General features: G+C 48.2%; 1 protein-coding gene across 2 annotated transcripts in view; it reads left to right on the forward strand.

The window, feature by feature from the left end:
• SMC6 (structural maintenance of chromosomes 6) overlaps positions 1-19592 on the forward strand; it is a 602788-nt gene that overhangs the window by 60250 nt on the left and 522946 nt on the right. For both annotated transcript variants that reach the window (XM_086926302.1, XM_086926303.1), the window contains exon 7: positions 13470-13550. In XM_086926302.1, the coding sequence (XP_086782428.1) occupies positions 13470-13550 (81 nt within the window). The remainder of the gene's footprint in view (positions 1-13469; positions 13551-19592) is intronic.

The raw sequence follows: 19592 nt of genomic DNA on the forward strand, positions 1-19592 counted from the left end.
ACTATCCCCTGGGTCTGGATTTGAAATAGAAAATTAAACTATTTCACTATTCAGCGCCCCCCAACGCAAGTCGTTGTAACGACTTGCGTTGTAATACCTGCGTTGTAAAGCCATGCGTGGTAAAAGCATGCGTTGAAACGTCATACAACCGTTTTGAGATGTAGATGTGCCTAATCGTTGAAGTTACATGCTTACTTAATTTTGTTCTATGTAATGATGCTCTGCATCATTGTGTTATATTGTAAAGCCCTTTAATACCCTTTGGTGTTGAGTGTGCTCTGTAAGAATTCGTAAACAAATAATTTGACTCCTCTTCACCCTGCTGTTTCAGTGCTCTGTAATGCGCTAATGTCACAATAAAATCGTAGTTATCAATGTAGAGTAAAACTGTCCCGTCTTCATGCTTCCTCTTGTCCACATTGTCACAATTGTAAGCCTTTTGTATTAATGGGGAGTATTCGCCCTTATCAGATAGCTTCCTACCTGTTGAACATAGCTGTTCTGCAAATAGCTATGATGGCAAGATTCTTTTCTTTAGACTGTACTTATCATAATTAAGAGGACTGATACATAGTAATTTACTATATTCATATGAATCATCAGTCCCTTCTGAGAAGGTTACAAGAATGCAATAGTGAACAAAGATAAATCATTTTTTTTCTTTAACTAGACAAAAAATGCAAAATTGTGAGTACATATACCTTCTAAACTTCCCTCCCAAAACTAAATATTCCATACTTCCAGAAGTTTTGTAACGGGAGGAAAGCATTCGACTTCTAACATTTGCTAGAGTTTCCATACTGCCTTGCTACTCTATTCTGGTACTTCCTGGGTTATTTCCTGCTTGTAGGAATGGAGGTTTCCCGAGGAGAACACAGCTGATTTAACAATTAATCATAAATTGATTTGTACAGAGATTGATAACCGCACAAGGAGCCTGCAAAACTTCAAAACTTACATTTTTGGAGAATTTGGGGTTTTGAAATTTATAAGTGAAACCCACCATCTATATTTAAGCTAAGCCTCTTTGTTGAACAATAACTGGCAAACTGGACTACCATTTTGAGGAAATCCTCCTTCTTGGAAAGAATAGAGCTAAAGCTGTAGGATAATATCCTTTCTCTGGTAAAGTTCAACCTTCCCCTATACTAGTGAGGCACTTAGTTACCTTCTCGCTGCTTTAGACGATTTTCTTTCCCTTACAAAGGATAAGATTATATGATTTCATTTAGTCAAACAAAATGGTGGTTTCAGAAGGCTGGGAAGACACTGAAACAAGGATACTGCTAAAGGCTAACCATTTTGCTGAGACAAATCTTGCAAACTAGTAAAAGAAATCTGGTGTACAATTTCATTAAATATTCCCTTTTTTCAATTAAGCTTGATACATAAGAAAAATAAATTCATTAAAAATGACTAATGCCTGCTTCCAAAGCCATTATTATTGCTTTAGGGCTGTCAAATAGTCTGAATCGACACACTTGTAGGAGTTTGATGGTTTATAGTTGTGTTGGTACGGTTCTTGGCGGCTCTGCCTGGGGCAATGAGGTAGTGTAGGCTGCAGTGGCCTCCTGTAAAGGGCCTTGGCACATATTTGTTTTAACAAATTAAGCACTGCAATGGGCTGAATTTCAGTAGGAAAATTCTTCTCTGATGCATTAATTAAGAGGCATTCTTGTAATAAATGTGCAGTTCTTTTAAATAAAGAGGCTGCCACTATAGATTAGAGGTCTTCTGGTTTATTTAAAAAAAAAAAAAATTATTGAGAAAAAACATATAGCAGCTATAGGACAGTATACGAGTCCACAATATACATATGCATGTTTCAGAGCGGGTGATATGTGGGAGTCGCAGTTTACATCTCCGCAGGCAGTCACATTGGCAATATCAGACGTGTCCACTGAATAATGTACAACACTATGTCAAAGTTGCGCTGCAGACATTTTCTTTATTTTATTTCTTTATTTTATTTAGTATATTTATATAGCGCGTTCCTGTCACCCAGAGGGCATCCTGGCGCTTGAACTTGAGCACTATTCACTTACACAGCAATTTTAGGAAACAAGTGCGTTTTTAACGCTTTCCGGAACGGAAGGTAGTTACTGTGGCTTCTCAAGGAGAGTGGCAGGGAGTTCCAAAGTTTGGCCGCTGCCACACTGAATGAGCGGCCACCCATCCTGACTCTCTGAAACCTCGGGACTACCAACAAATGCGCCGAAGAGGAGCGGAGAAGTCGCAGGGCAGAGTACCAGGTGAACATATTCTGCAGAGGTATCGGGCCCAGATGATGTACAGCTTTAAACACCAAACAAGCAGCTTTGTACAGCACTCTCAGATGTACCGGGAGCCAGTGTAACTCTCTCAAAGCTAGGGTAGAAGAGCTAGACCTAGGACGTGAGAGAGCCAACTTGGCGGCCATGTTCTGCACTCGTTGTAACTTCCCCACCAGATTTTTTGGGGCCTCCAGAAGTAGCGGGTTACAATAGTCTAAGCGACTTAGTATGGTACCGCGAACTACTTCTGGCCTGGCTTGGGCGGGGAGAAGGGGCAGAACTTTACGCAGCATGCGTAAAAGCATCATGCACGTAGACGTGGTTTTATTGACGTGCATGTCAAGCTGTAAATTTGGGCCGAAGATCACCCCCAAGTTGCGAGCAGATGACGCAGCCGAAACTGGCTCGGGGAAGGAGGCAGGCCAAAAGTTCTCTGGAAGTGCCCGCGAGATCCGATCTGTGGAACAGTAGAGGACCTCCGTCTTAGCGCTGTTAAATTGCAAGGAGTTGGCCCGTAACCAGTCGGCTGTGGCTGCCATGCAGCGATGGAATGTCTCCAGCGAGACCGCATTATTGCCCTCCAAGGAAAAGACCAGCTGGGTGTCATCGGCGTAATTAAAAGCAGAGACACCAAAAGATTTTATAAGCTGGACCAGGGGGCGGAGGTACAGATTGAAAAGTATTGGGCTGATGGCCGAGCCCTGTGGCACCCCCTGCCCTACTTTCCTTGGCTCAGAACAAAATGGAGGGAGCGAGACCAGCTGTTGCCGACTGGCAAGATAGGATATGAGCCAGTCTCTTTCGTCCTCTGTGACCCCACACTCTTCAAGTCTCCTGATAAGTGTTCGATGGCAGACCGTATCGAACGCGGCCGACATGTCGAGCAGCACTAAAAAGGCTGCCCGACCACTGTCGACACGCGAGCGAAGGTTGTCCAGTACGATTACAAGTGCGGACTCCGTCCCGTGCCCGGGGTGGAAGCCAAACTGCCTCATCGAACCAACCGATGTTTTCCAGGAAACCTGAGAGCGAGCGGGTCACCCATTTTTCCATTATCTTAATAAGAAAAGGGAGCAAGGAAATTGGCCGATAGTTGGACAGACAGGTCGGGTCCAGCGTTGGTTTCTTGAGCAGAGGTGACACTACTGCTAACTTCCAACACTCGGGGACGGATGCCAACTCCAGAGACTGGAGGCAGATGGAATGCAACGGTAGAAAAAGTTCCGCCTGAAAAGCCTTCAAAAATTTGGGAGGCAGTGGATCACGCGGAAAACAAGGACACCGTGTTAGCCAAACTGCAGAATTCCTCAAAAGAGGGGCGAGGAAAAGATTTTAGTTGGGGTCGACTGGAGAGAAAGACCGGAGCTCCCAAACTAAAGGCTGGAGTACTCAATTGGGGTCGACTGGATGAGCCGTCCGGAGCTCCCAGACCAGGGCCGAAGGCACCTGTCTGGGGTCAACTGGACAGGTCAACCGGAGCTCCCAGGTCAGGGGCTGCTGTTGGAAGGCGCGATTCGGTCAGCTGGGGTCGACTGGATAACCCGTTCCGAGCTCCCAAGCCAGGACTAGAGCTGACTGGCCGCTGTCGACTGAGCGTGCTAACCGGAGCTCCCAGACCGAGAGCATTGGGCAAGGGGTGTTTTAAGCCCTTTAAGATCTTAGCAGTTTTCTCTTCAAAAGCACCCGCCAGGGAATCGCACAGGGCCTGCGATGCGGGGACCGTGTTAGCCACACATATAGGGTGGGACATATCCCTGACGATTTTAAACAGTGCTTGCGATTTATTAGGCGCCTGATTCAAGGTGGATTCCAAAAAGGCCACCTTAGCAAGCTTAATCTGCGCTTTATAGCCCTGCTATGCGAGCCTGAACGAGGCCTTTGCTGATGGTGAATATTGCTTCTCCTCCAAGCCCTCTCAGCACGTTTACAGCTCAACTTCAGCTGTCGAAGCTCTTCCGTATACCAGGGGGAAGCCCGGTTCACTCTCCCACGAGACTTACGAAAAGGGACCACCTTGTCCAGCGTGTTAGTAATCGACCGGCACAAAGTCAAGTAGCTTTCCTCCACTGAGTTACTCAGACAATAATTGTCTGGTAGTAGAGAAGGCCGAGGAGATAGGCTGAGTAGTTGAGACCAGGGTCTACCCAGTTTCGCCACTCCTACCCCGGCTGTCTCAGAGGAGTAATCACCTATACGAAGGGAGAAGGCCACAAGTGCGTGGTCCGTCCAGCATTGGCGCAAGATATCGGTGACCACTGCTAATTGAGCGTCAGCAAAAATCAAGTCCAGGACATGACCTCCCTTAGGAGTCGCTGAGCAAACCAGTTGCTGCAGCTGAATGTCACCAAAGGCCTGACAAAGTGTCGTAAACGCCCCATCCAGTGGACCCCCCTGCCATAAGTTGAAGTCCCCCAGGACCAGCAGCTTAGAGTGAGTGTTGGATAAGTCATATATTAGGTCAAGAAAGTCTGATAGGGAGGGTGCCGATCCCGGTGGACGATAGCAGAGCACACCTGAGAGCAGTGTTCACTCCAGAACTCTAATGGAGAACCCCATCAGTTCAAAACCCGACACCTCACCAATTTTAAGCTGAAAAAGACCCAGCTTTTCTCTGTAGATACCAATTCCACCACCTCTGTTCTTCAGCCAAGGGGTGTGGATGATTTTAAAGCCTGGGGGGCAGGCAAGTCCCAACTCAACTAGGCAGCCCTCCTGAGTCCAAGTTTCAGTTAGAAACAACACGTCCAGAGCTGATGATTCAATCAGGAAGGCAATCTCTGTATGGTGCTTGGAGAGCGACCGCACGTTAAGCAACCCGCAAGACAGAGATTGAGATGGGAGAGAAACAGTAGTCTTCTGAGGCTGAGACACCAAAGTCGGTCTAAGTTCCAGAAGAGCAGCCCGGGAGTAAACTAGGCGAGGAGTATGTGAGAGTCCAGAGGAAGCGGCCCTATGCGCGCCCGTTGCGCGAACAGGCGCAAACGGGCTTACCTCTGGCGCACCTCCGGCGCGCCTACGACGCGCCCGCTGCGCGTGACCGCTGCTCGCTTGGTCCACCATTCCTTTATGGTATTGGACCGAGCGGAAGTCCGCCTCCTGCGTCCCTTGACCTACTCAAGATGGCGCCCGGAGTGCTCACAAACTTCACCCCCACCCAAGATGGCGGACGGACCCTGTAAACTCCTCTACTCTGAAAAGTAGTTATTGAGTGCAGGTAAGCCTGTCAAAATTCCCCGGCCTACGGAGCCGACACCAGGAAGACAGCGCAGTAAAAGCAAGCTTTAGAAGCTCTAAGCGCGATGACCAGCAGTGCAGGAGTTTAAAAGCAATGAGCGCACAGAGTATACAATATACAGTTAGTCACGTTATTTATCTCCATGCAGGGTCACATTATTGATATCAGCTTTGTCCCCTAGTTTGAGTCAATCACGGCGCAGTTCGATTGTAGGGGATATGCAGATGTCTCCTCTGTACCTATTCCACCCATCCCATTTTTTGGGGCAGCCCCTGTTTTTAAAGTCATCTTTTTCAGCTATATTGCAGTGTCCATGTCGACTGCCCATTCGCGCCCCCCCCCCCTTTTTGTGCAATATTGCGTTTTGCGATGGCCCATCCCAATGAGGCCCATGTTTTCTCGGTTTGCGTTAGATCAGTGGCTTCCCAAATATTTAGTAAGCATAATTGGGAGGAGGCCTTCAGAGTCTAACCACCTGCTCTTTCCATTTGTTTTGTGACATCACCCCAGTATAGTTGCACTAGTGAACAGTCCCAAATAATGTGGAAAAAGGTTCCTATTTGGGTGGCATTGCCTAAGGCACAGGAGTTCAGCCCTCCTACCCATCTTGACCAAGATTCCTGCATCTAGATTTACGGTGTAGGATCTTCAGTTGGACCAAACGTAATCTCATGGGGATAGCCACTTCCCTGGGGGAGGCTAGCACATCTCGCCAATCCTCATCTTTGAGTTCCCTCAGGTCCTTCTCCCAGTATTGCCGCAGGTGTAATAAGGTGTCTGGGCGATTTGTTAAGTAGCTTTTTATATGTGAGGGTTATGGCCTTTTTATTCATAGGCATAATTTCTTATGCCTACCTATAGAGTATACATGTCAAAGGATGGTGCTGGATACACAAAAAATAATAAATAAATATATATCAATAATAACATATACACCACACGTGATAGCACATCAATTGCAGACTCTTCAAAATCAAGAAAAAACTAAAATATATACAAAAATTACAAAGACCCTAAATTATTGTATATACACATGTGAACTCCTTATTCGGAGTATTACACATAGAGGAAATCACCTCAGCGCCTGAGGTATCAAACCTCCTGCCCTATTTTTTAGGCGCCCTAACCAAAACAACACCAGTTATTAATTTTTACACAGGACACAGTTTCCCAGAGTGGGGTGGCCGTGTGAGTTTGTTATGACTGCCCAATTGTTTATTCGCTCTATGCCAGGTGTCCACTGTGTAGGTCCTGTGAGTTTTAGCTTACGAGGGTTCGTATAGAGTACCCTATTATATACTCCCTGTCCCAAAAGCCATCGATCTGTACAGAAATGTGGATCGTTGTGTTCCCTGTACACCCATTTATTAGTTGGGACGCCTGGTAATAGAGCCTCATGTCGGGTAATGAAATGCCCCCGTCATACCAGCCTAGTGTCCGCTTGGCTGTCCTATAGTAATCCCCGCACAGCATAGAGAAAATGCGGTAATGCTAACATTTTAAAAAGCGCTGTGCTTCCCAAAAGAGTGAGGGGGAGAGTTCATCAATACGTTGTGTCGGCTCGGAGACATTCCAGGGATGCAAGCAGATTTGTCTCATAAAATAGGGTCTGCTCTGGTGTGTTGTATATGTCGAGGTATTTAAATCCCTTTAATGTCACTTGTATATCGTATCCTCTAGGATTATATGGGGGTGCGCCCCACAACACAAAGAGCTATTACTTGGTCTAGTTAATGGTGTACCCCAAGTGGGTGCCAAACATGTGGAATATATGAAGGAGCTGGCGGAGAGCCTGTTAGGGTGATGCCAGATACAAGGGGATATCATCTGCGTAAAGCGAGATGCGGTCCTCGTGGTTCTCTATCCACTTCAGACCACGGATCAGCGGGTCTCCTCTGACCAAGACCGCCAGTGGCTGAAGTATGATGGCGAAAAGCAAGGGAGACTAAGGGCACCCAGTCTAGTACCCTTTCCCATTGGAAATTGACAAGAGATGTGATTATTTACTGTCACATGCGTGGTTTGTTGGGCATAGAGCTATTGGATCCACTTTATAAAGTTTGGGCTAAATCCCTGATCATGTCACGTCTACCTAGGACCCCATGTAATCGCCTTAAATTCAAGGCCATGTTCCTCCCTGGCATAAACTCGGATTGATCCGAGTGTACTAGTTCGGTAATATAGGGGATACGTCTGTTGGCCAACAGTTTCGCTAGTATTTTCGCCTCAACTGTGAGGAGTGAGATGGGCCGGTAGGCCCTACAATCGTCTGGGGGTTTATCCTGTTTATGGATAACCACAATGGAGGGCTTCCTGATGTCTGCAGGTGGTGCCTCCTTCTCGAACCCTTTGGTGTACATTTGGAGCAAATGAGGAGGGACTTTGGAAGCTTTTGCTTTAATGAATTCGATTGGAAGTCCGTTGGGTCCCATGGCCTTACCCGAGTAAACATCTTGAATAGCTGTCTGAATTTCCTCTTCAGTGAGCTTTGCCTCTAGGGATTCCCTATCTTGTGTTGTCAGACAAGTGGCTTTTATATTCGATAGCAGGTCCGCGTCCACGGATTGCTTGGATATCCCAGAGGTTGTGTATACTGATGAGAAGTAAGTGGCGAACGTGTCACGATCTGTTGGGTATCCGTGAATACCTCCCCGTTTACCTCGCGCAGTGTGTGGACCCACCTAGATAATGCCTCCTTTCTTTCTAACCAGGTAAGAACCTTGCCTGTCCGCTCTCCATGTTAGTATAACTTATGACCTGTAGATTTATACCGCGCCTTGGCCGTTAAGAACTGTTGGTAATCAAGACGCACTATCACCAATGAGTGTTGCGCCTCCTGGTCACTGGTGACTGCCAAGGCTCTCTCCTTGGTTAGGATATCTTCCTCTAACTCTGTTATGCATTTCGTGAGTCTCTCTTATGACCGACCATCAATGCCAATGCCCTACCTTTCGTGACAACACCGAACGCACCCCATAGGATTTGAGCTGAGGAGACTGATCCTACATTTTCTTTAAAATAGAAATCTGATGGAGACTACTAGAGGCAGATTCCTAACGTGAAAGTATCCCCAAGCGTGAGACTGGATCTGGAAAACTTTTCTGCCACAGCATCCCTGCGTGCTGGGGGGATGACACCACGTGACTCAGCCTTGACGTCGTCCGCGCTGGAGACATCAGTGAGGATACATAAGTCCCACCCGGCGCGCCTACAACAGTTTTTTCTCTTTCCGCGTGCAACACGGATCCGGATTACTGTCCTGGCCTGTTTTCAGGCCTTCCATTCTCTTCTTACGCTTTGGCGTTTAGTGGATCAGTGTGCGAAAGCCTTCGGGCTTCAAGACGTGTACCTCCTGTGCACGTCCGATGTCTGCTACAGACCCTCATTCGATTTGCATGTGGTGCCTGTGTGAGCACCACGACTTGGAGAGTTGTGACGCCTGCCAACACCTAAATCAAGGCAGGAGCGCTAGATGAAGTTGCTGTCGGCGCTCTTATCCAGGTCGGTGTCATCCCAGGGTCCGTCCTCTACCTCGGAGGCAAGGAACAGCCGGTTTCGTCTGCGGAATCGCCTTTTGCTCTGCCCCTTTGGGTCAGTATGTCACCGAGGCCTTGTCCTCCTTTCGCGGTGGGCCCTGGCTCCCCCCAGGACAGGTGCCCTAGCCTGTCGCCTCCCTACCCGCCATTTCCCGGCGCGGAGGCGTCTAGGGCCCAAATGGCAGCCTACGTGGTGGCGCTGCAGGCTTTTTTGGCCCTTCCTCCACCTTCTGTGACGTCTGCGGATCCCTTGCCTTGCGTGGGACTTCCGCGGCGATGCCAGTGGCTCCGGTGCCGAAGATTTCGGCTTCAGGTCATAGGAGGGTGGAGTCGTCAAGGAGTAGTCCTGCAGGGCTTCCCTCATCGACGGCTAGCGACCCTGCCTCGCCGCAAATCCTAACGGGGCTCCCTGCGGTGTCGCAGGCGATCGCCGGGACTCCAGGCTTGTCCCTGAGTCCCTCTCGATTCTCTGATTCTCTGAGCAGGCGGCTGCCACGGCAGAGGTCAAGCCGGTGCCGCTTCGGCGCCGGGAGCCTTCCTCCCCGGCTCCGGTGGAGTCGAGGGTGGAGGCCGGGGTCCGGGGCGCCCTCCCGAGTCCCACTCGTTCCTCGGTGCGGGCAGCTGCCCCATCCAAGGTCGAGCCGGTGCCATTTCGGCACCGTGCCTTCGCTGGTTTGGCGTTGGCCATACCCCATTCTCCTGGAGAGCACGTGGTGGCAGGAGTCGGACCGGCGCTGGTCGACGCTGATCAGGTTCCAATGGCTGGCGCCGGGCCCTGGATTCGACTCCTGAGATCCCTTCTTCTCCTGAGGTCTGTCACCTGCTGGTGTGTTCCTCTCCGGAGACAGGGCGCTGTGTAGTTGCCTTTTCACCAGCATCTTCCAGGGGAGGAACTTCGCCGTCCCCATGGCCTAAAACCTCAAACCCTTCTTTCCGTGGCTCGCGGCTGGCTTCCCCACTGGCATATCCGCCCTCCCCTGGGGCCCCTCAGGTTCCCCATTCCTCAGTGGATCCTCCTATATGTCGGTTGGCCGCTTCCCCCTGGATTTGGGGTTGGGCTCAGTCTGTAACCGTCGCCATGGAGGAATTACTTTCACCTCCGCAGCACCCTACTGAAGCCAGTGTTGCCTTTGTTTGGGCTATTTCCACGGCTGCTGGTATCCTGAGGATGGGTGAACCTGTCTCTCCATTTCTCACAGACAATCTCTTGGAGATTCTCCACCAGGGCTCTGGTGGACGGGAGTTGTCCCTTCCCTTTGAAGCGTCACTCCATAATTTTCTTATGGGGGCTTAGGGGCGCCGCGCAACCGGCGATCCGGTGCCTCGGGCACTACTGCACCGCCATCGTCCTGCTCCGCACGACTGGGTCTGTCTTTCCACTCTTCTACTCTAGGCGCTCTACTGCGCAATGCCTTTCCTGTCTGTGGTGGTGTTCCCTCCGTCTCGGGAGGCCCGGTGGTTCGATTCATGGGGGCATAATGTTCTTCCAGTGCTGCCTTGAGGACGCTTAACACTTTGTGTGTGCTGACCAGGGCTACTTCTGGCTTGTGGGATTCTGTATAGTCCTGTCTTTCTCATGTCTCTCATGAGGGGGCCCGTGCTGATCTGAGGGGCCATGTGTTGGATGGCAGAGAGTTGGCCGCGTTTATTCTTCGTGCGGCTTTGGATGTTGCCGATGCTGTTGGCCGTGCTATGGCCACTTCTGTGGCTCTCAGTCACCATGCTTGGCTACGCGATGCTGTTTTCCCTTAAAATGTCAGAGAGCGTCTGGTCGACCTCCCTTTTGACGGGGTTCTGTTGTTGAATACTCATGCAGACTCCACCATTCAGCGTCTTCTTGCGGGGCTCCGTCCTCCTCCTCCTCCTCCTCAGTAGGTTGGTTTAATGAACCTCCGGGGCTTGGTGGTAGACGATATCCCACTTGCTCCTGATATTTGGTTTTTGGAGGGCTGTTACACTTTCTGTAAGGGATACTGTGCCCTGGGGGTCTTTGGTTGGCCCCGCTCTTCAGTTGGCTGCTGGTTCTACCCCTTTTTTGGTACGTATGTATTTTCTTGCTGGCTACTAAGCCTTCTGTGGTTTCTGCCGCAGGTCTATGATTTTGTCCTCTGATGCGGGAGTGGTTCTCATGCTTTCTTGGGACGTGTCCTACCCTATGTTGGGTATATGTAGATATCGTATAGCTCTGTTTTATGCGGGGAGGTTGTGTACTTCCCCTGGTGGGTTCATCGGCCTCCCTGGTGTTGCTGTATTACGATGTTGCAGTCTTTGGTCCTTACTGGGGAGTGGCTTGGCCATCTACGTCATATTGCCACAGTGTTTTGCCTTTGCCTGCTATTTTGTCTGGGCCTCTGCCTGGTGTTTCTGAGGGCATAGTGTCCTGTGTTGCCAGCCTGGATCGTCCTACTTGTTACTCCTCATCTTCTTGCTGCTCTCACTACTTAGTGGATCGGTTCTGTCCGGGGCGGTCCCCTTCAGGGGTAGTTCGGGACGGTTTACTAGCTTGCCCTTATTCTGGCCCGACGTGGTCTGGGCGTTTTGTGGCATTGTCAGCAGCTGGCTGTCCCTGCCTGCTCTTCTGCTCTGTGGCCGGCGACCTTGGCATGGGCCCGGGAGCTCTTACTTTTTGTCCTGTGGGCCATTGTGAGCTTCCGGTCTTATTCTTCTGCCTGCTTATTGCTGAGGCGTCGTTCAGTCTTATTGCTGAGGCGTCGTTCAGTCTTGTTTTAGGCTTCAAGCTGTGATGGGCTCAGCGGCCCTCTTCACTGGCAATGTTTCCCGCTGGAGGGCTCGCCGTATTTGGCCTCTTTTCCTTGGGGTCAGTAGGTGGCTCTTCTTCCTCTGCGCTGCCTGTGCCTTGGGGCTTCCAGTGGAGGTCCCTGGTACGTTGACTGGACTTTGGGTGTTCTGGTTTCCCCCCTCCCTCCCCTTCGTTTTGCTTTCTCCTGTTGGTGAAGGCTGGGTTGCCTCTTTATCGTTCCAACACATCCCCTTTGAGGCAGGTGTTCCTCCGCGATGTTGAGGTTCTCTTCGGCTTAGGGCCTGTGCCTTATCACTGCTGCAGTGGATGGGGCTCTTTCCCTGTCCCTGTCGCAGGTCCCCTGTTGGTGGGGTCTTGGGCTCGTCTGAGCTGGGGAGGTCTTCTCGCATAACCCTCCTCCTCTTTGGGGTATGGCTAGGGAGTCTATTCTACGTTAAGGAATCTGCAGCTAGTAGTCTCGATCAGATGTACAGGTTACTTACCTTCTGTAACGATGTATCTGGTAGAGATGATTCTAGTCGCAGATTCCTACACAACCCGCCCTTCCTCCCCGTTTCTGCGAGGACCCTTCTCTGTCTTCTACACTAACCTGCTTCTGGGCGGCGGTCCTCTGTGAGTGCTTTTTTCTTACTCCCTCCCTGGGGGATGCTCGCCTTGTTGTCGTTGCTCCATTCCTTCCTGTTTGGTGATTGGTGGGCGTACTTCTGCGCCCATGCATTTGATCTCCAATGTGCGGTTCGTTGTACCCTGCTTCCTTGTGTTGCTTGCACTCCTGACTCTTGCAGTGCTTAGGGTTGAGGTCTATGTATGCTAATTTATTTGACATTTATTTGAGCACTGCTAGCCTCGCCTTTTGTCAGCTGCTTGAAATTCTGTGGATTTTGAGGCTGTTTAATGGAACAGCCAGTGGTGCAAAACCGAAGCAGAAGGATCTGCTTTCACAGTGTAATAAACTGATGATTACCATTGATGTGTGTCTGGAGTGTTATCTTGTATTGTTTTGTCATCATGTAGTTTTTGTTCTGGTCTGGCTAGAAGACACTTATTCTTTAAATAACTTTGAAAGGGCTGAGACTTCATGTGGATGACACTTTAGAAGCAAAATAATTCAGACAAAGATTATTTTTACCATCCCTGTGTCTTCTACTGGACTTTGAGGTAACCAGACGTTTTGTCTTGTAGTATTTGGGTGTTTGTTTATGGTTTGTGGACGTTTTGTCTTGTAGTATTTGGGTTTTTGTCTATGGTTTGTGGTAGATTACAGCACCTCTTCCTCTGGCCGATGGCAACTAAAATTAGCTGTCTTAAAAAAGGTATCCTTTCTGTGGTATTATGTTAGGTAGTTGAACTCCTTTTGTAAGATTTTAGTTTCACTCCTTAGCTCTGAAGACTTGTGATAACTTACAACATATGCTATATGAATGCTATATGAAACACTGAATCTGAGCTCTTCTTTTCACAAAGTAATATGTTTCATAATCTTTGTGCATTAAAGCACGTGGCTAATTGCATATGTAGGTGCAACCTAGTTTCACATAGTTTACCAACTTTTTAAGTACTCACATTTGTTGATGATACTTGTGTTTTTCATGTTATTTGTGCTTTAATGCTTTTAAGCTCTTCTTGCGTAAACCTTTTAACTTAAAAATCTTGAATTTATTCAGGTGGATAATCCGGTGTCAGTTCTAACACAGGAGATGAGTAAACACTTCCTGCAATCAAAAAATGAAGGCGATAAATACAAGGTATGAAGTTTAATAAACAGAGATATAGATTCGTTTTTCAAGTATGCATCGTAAAGGAAAATAAGATGAAGGCCAGATGACAACATAAATGTTGACTGTTCACAGGTTTAGCAATTTACTAGAAGTTTATTAAGCATAGAAAAAGATGCCAACTCTAAATTCCAGGCACCTTATGTGCCATCAATAGTCATTCTTTTGCAACCTCCATTTCTTACATTTTCACTACTCTATATCATATTCAGCGTCCCTTTACTTGAGATTCTCTTCATTCTTTTTAATACTAAACTTTATCCAAAATGTACCTTCCCAATAGGTTTCTCTATTTTGTTTATGGAGCTATGCAAGTGAAATCTGATGTTAAGATTATAAAAATACCCGCAATGGTGTTTTGGCCAGTCCTTCTCATGGCGATACTTTCATCTATACAGAAACCAAATTGTTGTATATTAACAAATACCAATATAATGGATGTTTAACGCTCACACAGAATATATCAATATCACCTAGTTTAATAAAAAACTTTTAGTTTCAGAGACAAGTCTATAAACCATTAGACAAACATAGGTTCTTACATTGATTACATTGCCTTTTTATAGTAATGAATTTTAATCCATTCATATCCTTTCGAGATTGTAAGGATATGTTTTTTAGGTATAAGGTAAGCAGTACACCTCTTTTTGTAAATGGTCGGCCTATTTCGCCTTTTTCTTTCATTATCTCTCTTTCAATACCCCATTTCCTAAATTGTGTTGTAATAAATGTTGCCATGTTTGTTACATTTGTCACAAAGGCACTTGATGTCAGAGTTAAAATGTCTATCGAATCCGACTATTAAATTCAATCATTTATCCTACCAGAACATTTCCAAAGGTAACTGAAGGATGCCTATAACACATTTTAGGGTATTTCAACAAAATACATCTTTTTGCAGAATCCATGACCGGAATCATTTTCTTTTTATTGCACATATTGTGTGTGTCATAGAAATCAAGAAAATGTGATGTATTCCTTTAATAAGATAAAGGATACTATCTCATTACAATCAAGTGCTCTTTGTTTCAGGAGCATTCTTTGTGGTTGTAAAAGAATCCACATCCATACCCTATTTTCAGGTCGAGTCTGACAGCGCTTACGCCGTCTGATGACATGTTGTATCTCATTAGTGGACTTTTGGCACAAACACCGATTGCCATTGGTTCTTTCTTGTGCCATTCCAAAATAATGGCTTTCTTTTGGTCCATTGCCCCCGATTGCCGCTCCTTGGTGGTGCTGGTTTCAGCTAAGGCGATTTGACCAAGTGATTATTTTTTGTTGCCCATCACATGTTTCCTCATTGCACAGCGTGCAAAGGCCTCTCCTCCCTTCTGGCATTAGTTTTCATGCCTCTGTTTGTGCTTTCACAGGCTTGTTTCAGTATTCCAAGAGAAAGGATGCAGAACACAAGGTTGTGAGGGGAAGTAGAGTTTCATAAATAAAGGCTGGAGGTACTGCGTCTTATCAGCTGGAAGAGTTTTCCGAGAGTTCGGGAAAGAGGGAGGGATGCCGGGAGATTCCATTGGCAGAACAGAAAAGAGGGCTGTGTGAGGGAGAGGTTCATAGAGCAGTCTGCAATGTTCCTCCCTTCACGCACCACTTGGGTGACCTTTCTTCTGGCTGCAGAGCAGAGCGCTTCTAGATCAGGCCGTCTAAAATTAACCCTCTTTGCTGCGTCTGCCATTTTGAGAAGCATTTTGAGAAGCAACTTTGGTTACAACCGCAGCTGGAATTGGACTATGCAAGTGGCACAGAGGGGAGGGGAGTGAGGGGGCTTCAAGACCTTCCAGACCCGCCCTAGAATCTGAGCAGCAGAGACAACTCGCACCTGAATGCAGTTTCCTCATCCTCCTCCCCCAGGGGTTTGAGTGGAAACTTACGAGCTGCATTCACATGTGTGATTTTTACATAAAGACATACACTGCAACAGGCAGTCTGCACAGTGCCACACACCATGAAGAACACGTACTGCACGGGGTTCTGCCTCTAAAACTAAGAGAGTGATCCAGCGCGGCACTTTATCAGGGATCGATACTCATCAATATTTCATACAAATGGCCCATACACATTCACCCAGTTCAAGAAATGCCTGTTTTGCTGGGGGTCAAGTTTTAATGACGTGATACATCGCTTTTTTCATAGATTCATGTTTAACATGTCTAAATACATAACTAGACCTGTATATCAACTCTCTTTCCTCTCGGTTTTTGGGCCATTTAGTTGAGTAGTTGATGGTAATAATAGCACTATCTAACTAGCTAAATAATCACAGACTCTCAGTAAGATTAATAACGTTTTTCTCAAATTCTTGTGAATAGTAAATGCTCATTGCATACAAGTTACAATGCAAACAAAGAATCTCACAAAAAGGAGAGAAAAACAATCAGCAAAATGCAAACTGTGTCATACTAATCATCAATGTACGATAAGCATATGAAGGAGGGGAGAGATGAAGAGACATAAGTTTCAGCTAAATAATGTGAAACAATCAACATATGACAGAGTGGATAGATGAAGAGTCATAAGATTCAGAGATAAAAATACATTTGCAAACAATTATGCAAAGTGTGAGTCAGAAAAATAATACAAGCCCAAAGGATCATTGAAATACCACCCCCCTGGCAAAGGAAGTGGTGGGGGTCTCCTGAGGTAGTGTCAGAGGACAAAGATTTCAGGGAATCAGGAACGAGACGGGGACAGGAACAGCTAGGCCTAGACAAATAGTTTTGCATCACCCCTCTCACATCTTCATCTGAACAAAGTAACCTACGCGTAGCAGCAGCTAAACCACACCCCTAAAGGCACCCCAGGTATACTCTAAAACCTACATGTCCAATCCACATTAGTTTAAACATTTCACAACATTTGGCTGCTTATTGGTTGGTTTGGGAGGTAGTGTATCAGACCACCATGTGCTCATTCAAAATTCTGCATGCTCATTGCGCTATATCCTTTCACATGACATAATTCTTGACTCGTTCATTCATTTTATTTATTGTAACTTTTCATTATTTTCACATTTGTTTCTTAGCCACGTCCTCGAAAGAAGTCTTGGGTCTAACTGCCAGTCTCATATTTTGGCAGGCGAAAAATGTTCTCTGGGCTGAACAACCTTGGACTCTTGCACCTCTTCTTCAGTGCTCAGCGTTTCTGTCTGTTTTGTCAGGCCATGCACGTTTTCCCTCTCCAGCCATTCATCTATCTTGTCAACTTTAGTAGAATGCAGGCCCATGTTTCCACCCACCTTTGTATCCCCTGTTAATATTTACTTAGAAAAAGCTTAAGGCAAAAGCGGCATTATTTATTATTATTTTTAAAGCAAGATGCGAAATGCGTCCTGGACAAACACTAATTTTGTTTCTTTCGAAATGCAAATAAAAAATGGCCCCTAGTTCTTTCATGCATTAGTTCACATTAGTGCACACATGCACAAAGCGGTTTTCTGTGTGGTTCATGTGATTTGCATGTTAGTTTTCCACTGCACACTGTTAGTAAGTGTTACAGGGGTATCAATCCGAGCAGGTTTCTGTTGGACCCGGCCCTTTAGGCAGGTTCACCCAGAGACTTTTTTGCTTTTTCCTAGCCTGTTTCTGGAACCTGATGTTGGTGATTTTAGGCCTCTGCGCACTTTTTCACTGTGGTACTGTGTAAAGTGCTTGAGCTCTCTGTGTATGTGTGGTGAGTGACCTGCCCTCCCATAGGAATGAATGGGGAATATGTATGCCCATGGTAGTTCCTGATGTGTGGGGAGTGCAGGGGCGAGTTTGATATGTAGGAACTCGTGAGATTGAATGTTGCGTGATGGTATATGCGGCATGACTGTGTCTAGTCTAGAAATGCCACTTTTGGAAGTTGGTATATTTGTGTAATTTGTGTCTGGCGTGTGATTGGCTGGTGAGCCTGGTCCAGGAGTGCCTGGGCCTGCTTGTGGATTGACTGTCTGGTTTGAGGATGACAGGGGCTGGGGAGCCCCAGGAGGTTGTCTGAGTCAGCCCGTGGATGAAAGGCTGCATTTGCTGCCAGGGAAGTGGGAGGAGATGGCACCTGGGAGTGACCAGGGCTGTGCCTGCCTGACCACAATGCTGGCTCCACCTCCCGCTGGGCGACTGTCACCTCTGTCCCTGATACTGAAGAGAGTTCCCTAAAACCAGTTCTAGCTGGTTCTCACACTGCCTGCACAAAGACTTCAAAGACTTTTTTCTGTATAAGAAGGGGCTGTGTCCCCTTCCAATTGGTTCTTGTTTCTGACTTGAATCTACCAGGGGCGGGCGCTGCCCAGCCCTTGGATGCCTGGAGGACTTCTGGGGGACCCCTCTGCCTTGCCTGGGCTGATGGGGGGACTTTGCTTTGCCCTGGGATCCTTTAGACCTTCTTCCTATCCCCCCAGGACTTTGCTGGACTTTTCCTGATTCCCCCTAGCGCCTGGGAACGCTTTGTCCTGCTTCCAGCGCTTAAGAGCGCTCTATTTCGCCTGTAGCGCTTGGGAAGCGCTTTATTTGGCTGCTAGCGCTTATGGGCGCTTTATTTCATTTATAGCGCTGGGAGCGCTGTAATTTTCCCCTCCGCGCATGGTAGTGCTGTTATGGCCTTCCGCGGCTGCCCACACAGCGTATTCACTGTTTATTTATTTATCTCGAGAGAGCCCACCCCTCTGGTAATGAGACCCCGCCTGCAATTGCCTGAAGCGGGCCGCCGCGCTGCACGCGACGACCCGGAAGTGTATGCCCGGCCAGCCAATCCTTGAGGCCGACCGGGAGAAGAACCGGAAGTCCCACCCCCGCAGCCCGGGTGCCGAGGAATGCCAGCCGCGAGGCGAGGGGAGAAAGAGGAGAAGCATGGCGGTTCTGCAGGGCTCCCATGAGCGGAGGGAGCCCTGCGGCAGAGGAGGTGTTTTCCGCTTCCCCCTGCCTGGGGGAAGCCATTGCCGGTGTGGCCGGTCTCCCGTGCTCGAAAGGAGACCGGAGAAGAAGCATGGCGGCGGGCGACAGGGCTCCCGTGAGCTGAGGGAGCCCTGCAGCACGAGGAGGAGACGCTGACCGGAAAGCCCGCATCAGGAGAGGAAGCCGCGAGTGAAGCGGAGCCGCCTCGACCAGCCCGGTGAGTGTTAAAGGGCTGGGGGGGTAGGCGGGAAGCTCGGGCCAGATGTCGTGTTGCCGGTGGTGGCACTTGTGAGGCAGAGCCCGGGAGAGGCTCTTGGGCATTTGCAGTTTAGAGCCCAGAGAGGCTCCGTGACATTTCTTTTGAGCCCTGCAAGGCTCCCAAAAGGGCATAATCCTTTGTAGAGCTCTAAGAAGGCTCTGGGGGCCATTTTTAGTTAGAGGGGGCGCCGGGGCACATTGCCGGTGCCCGCCAACCCTGCCTACAAGTGGTATGTTAAGAGCCCAGCGAGGCTCGTGGACGAAATTACTGTATTTAGAGCCCAGTGAGGCTCTTGGGGGCATTTGATATTTAGAGTCCAGAAGGGCTCACCGCCCACATGATGTTTAGAGCCCAGTGAGGCTCTTGGGGGACACCAGTGCAAGAGCCTGTGTGGCTCCAACATGGACGTATGTGTTTGGAGAGCCTGTGTGGCTCCAACCCCTGCGGCGCAGTTTGTCTAGGGCCAGTGAGAGCCCTTGCCGCAGTTTGAAGTTCCCAGCTGCCCAGCAATTAGTGGGCAGCTGCACTGTTTAGGCACTTGGGATTGTCCACAGGTGCCCAGCAAGTAGTAGGCACCTACACCTGCACCGTTTAGGCCCCTGACTTTTGGACTACAGGGCGTCCTAGACCCAACAAGGCCAGTTGGCCTAGGGACTGCCACAGGTGGTGGCTTATGTAAGTTTTGCGCAATTGTATGGTTATTGCACCTCTGAATGCGTTTTCTTGCATCGTGTGTTATTCCTGCACCTCTGAATGTTTTTAGGCATCATGTGATTTTTGCGCTATTGTATTCTGGCACCTCTGGATGTTTTTAGGCATCATGTGCCTTCCTTTTCCCTGCGCTGCACCTCTGATTGTTATAGGCATCAT

This window comes from Lissotriton vulgaris, chromosome 6, assembly GCF_964263255.1.
Source record: "Lissotriton vulgaris chromosome 6, aLisVul1.2, whole genome shotgun sequence".
NCBI classification, from domain to species: Eukaryota; Metazoa; Chordata; class Amphibia; order Caudata; family Salamandridae; genus Lissotriton; species Lissotriton vulgaris.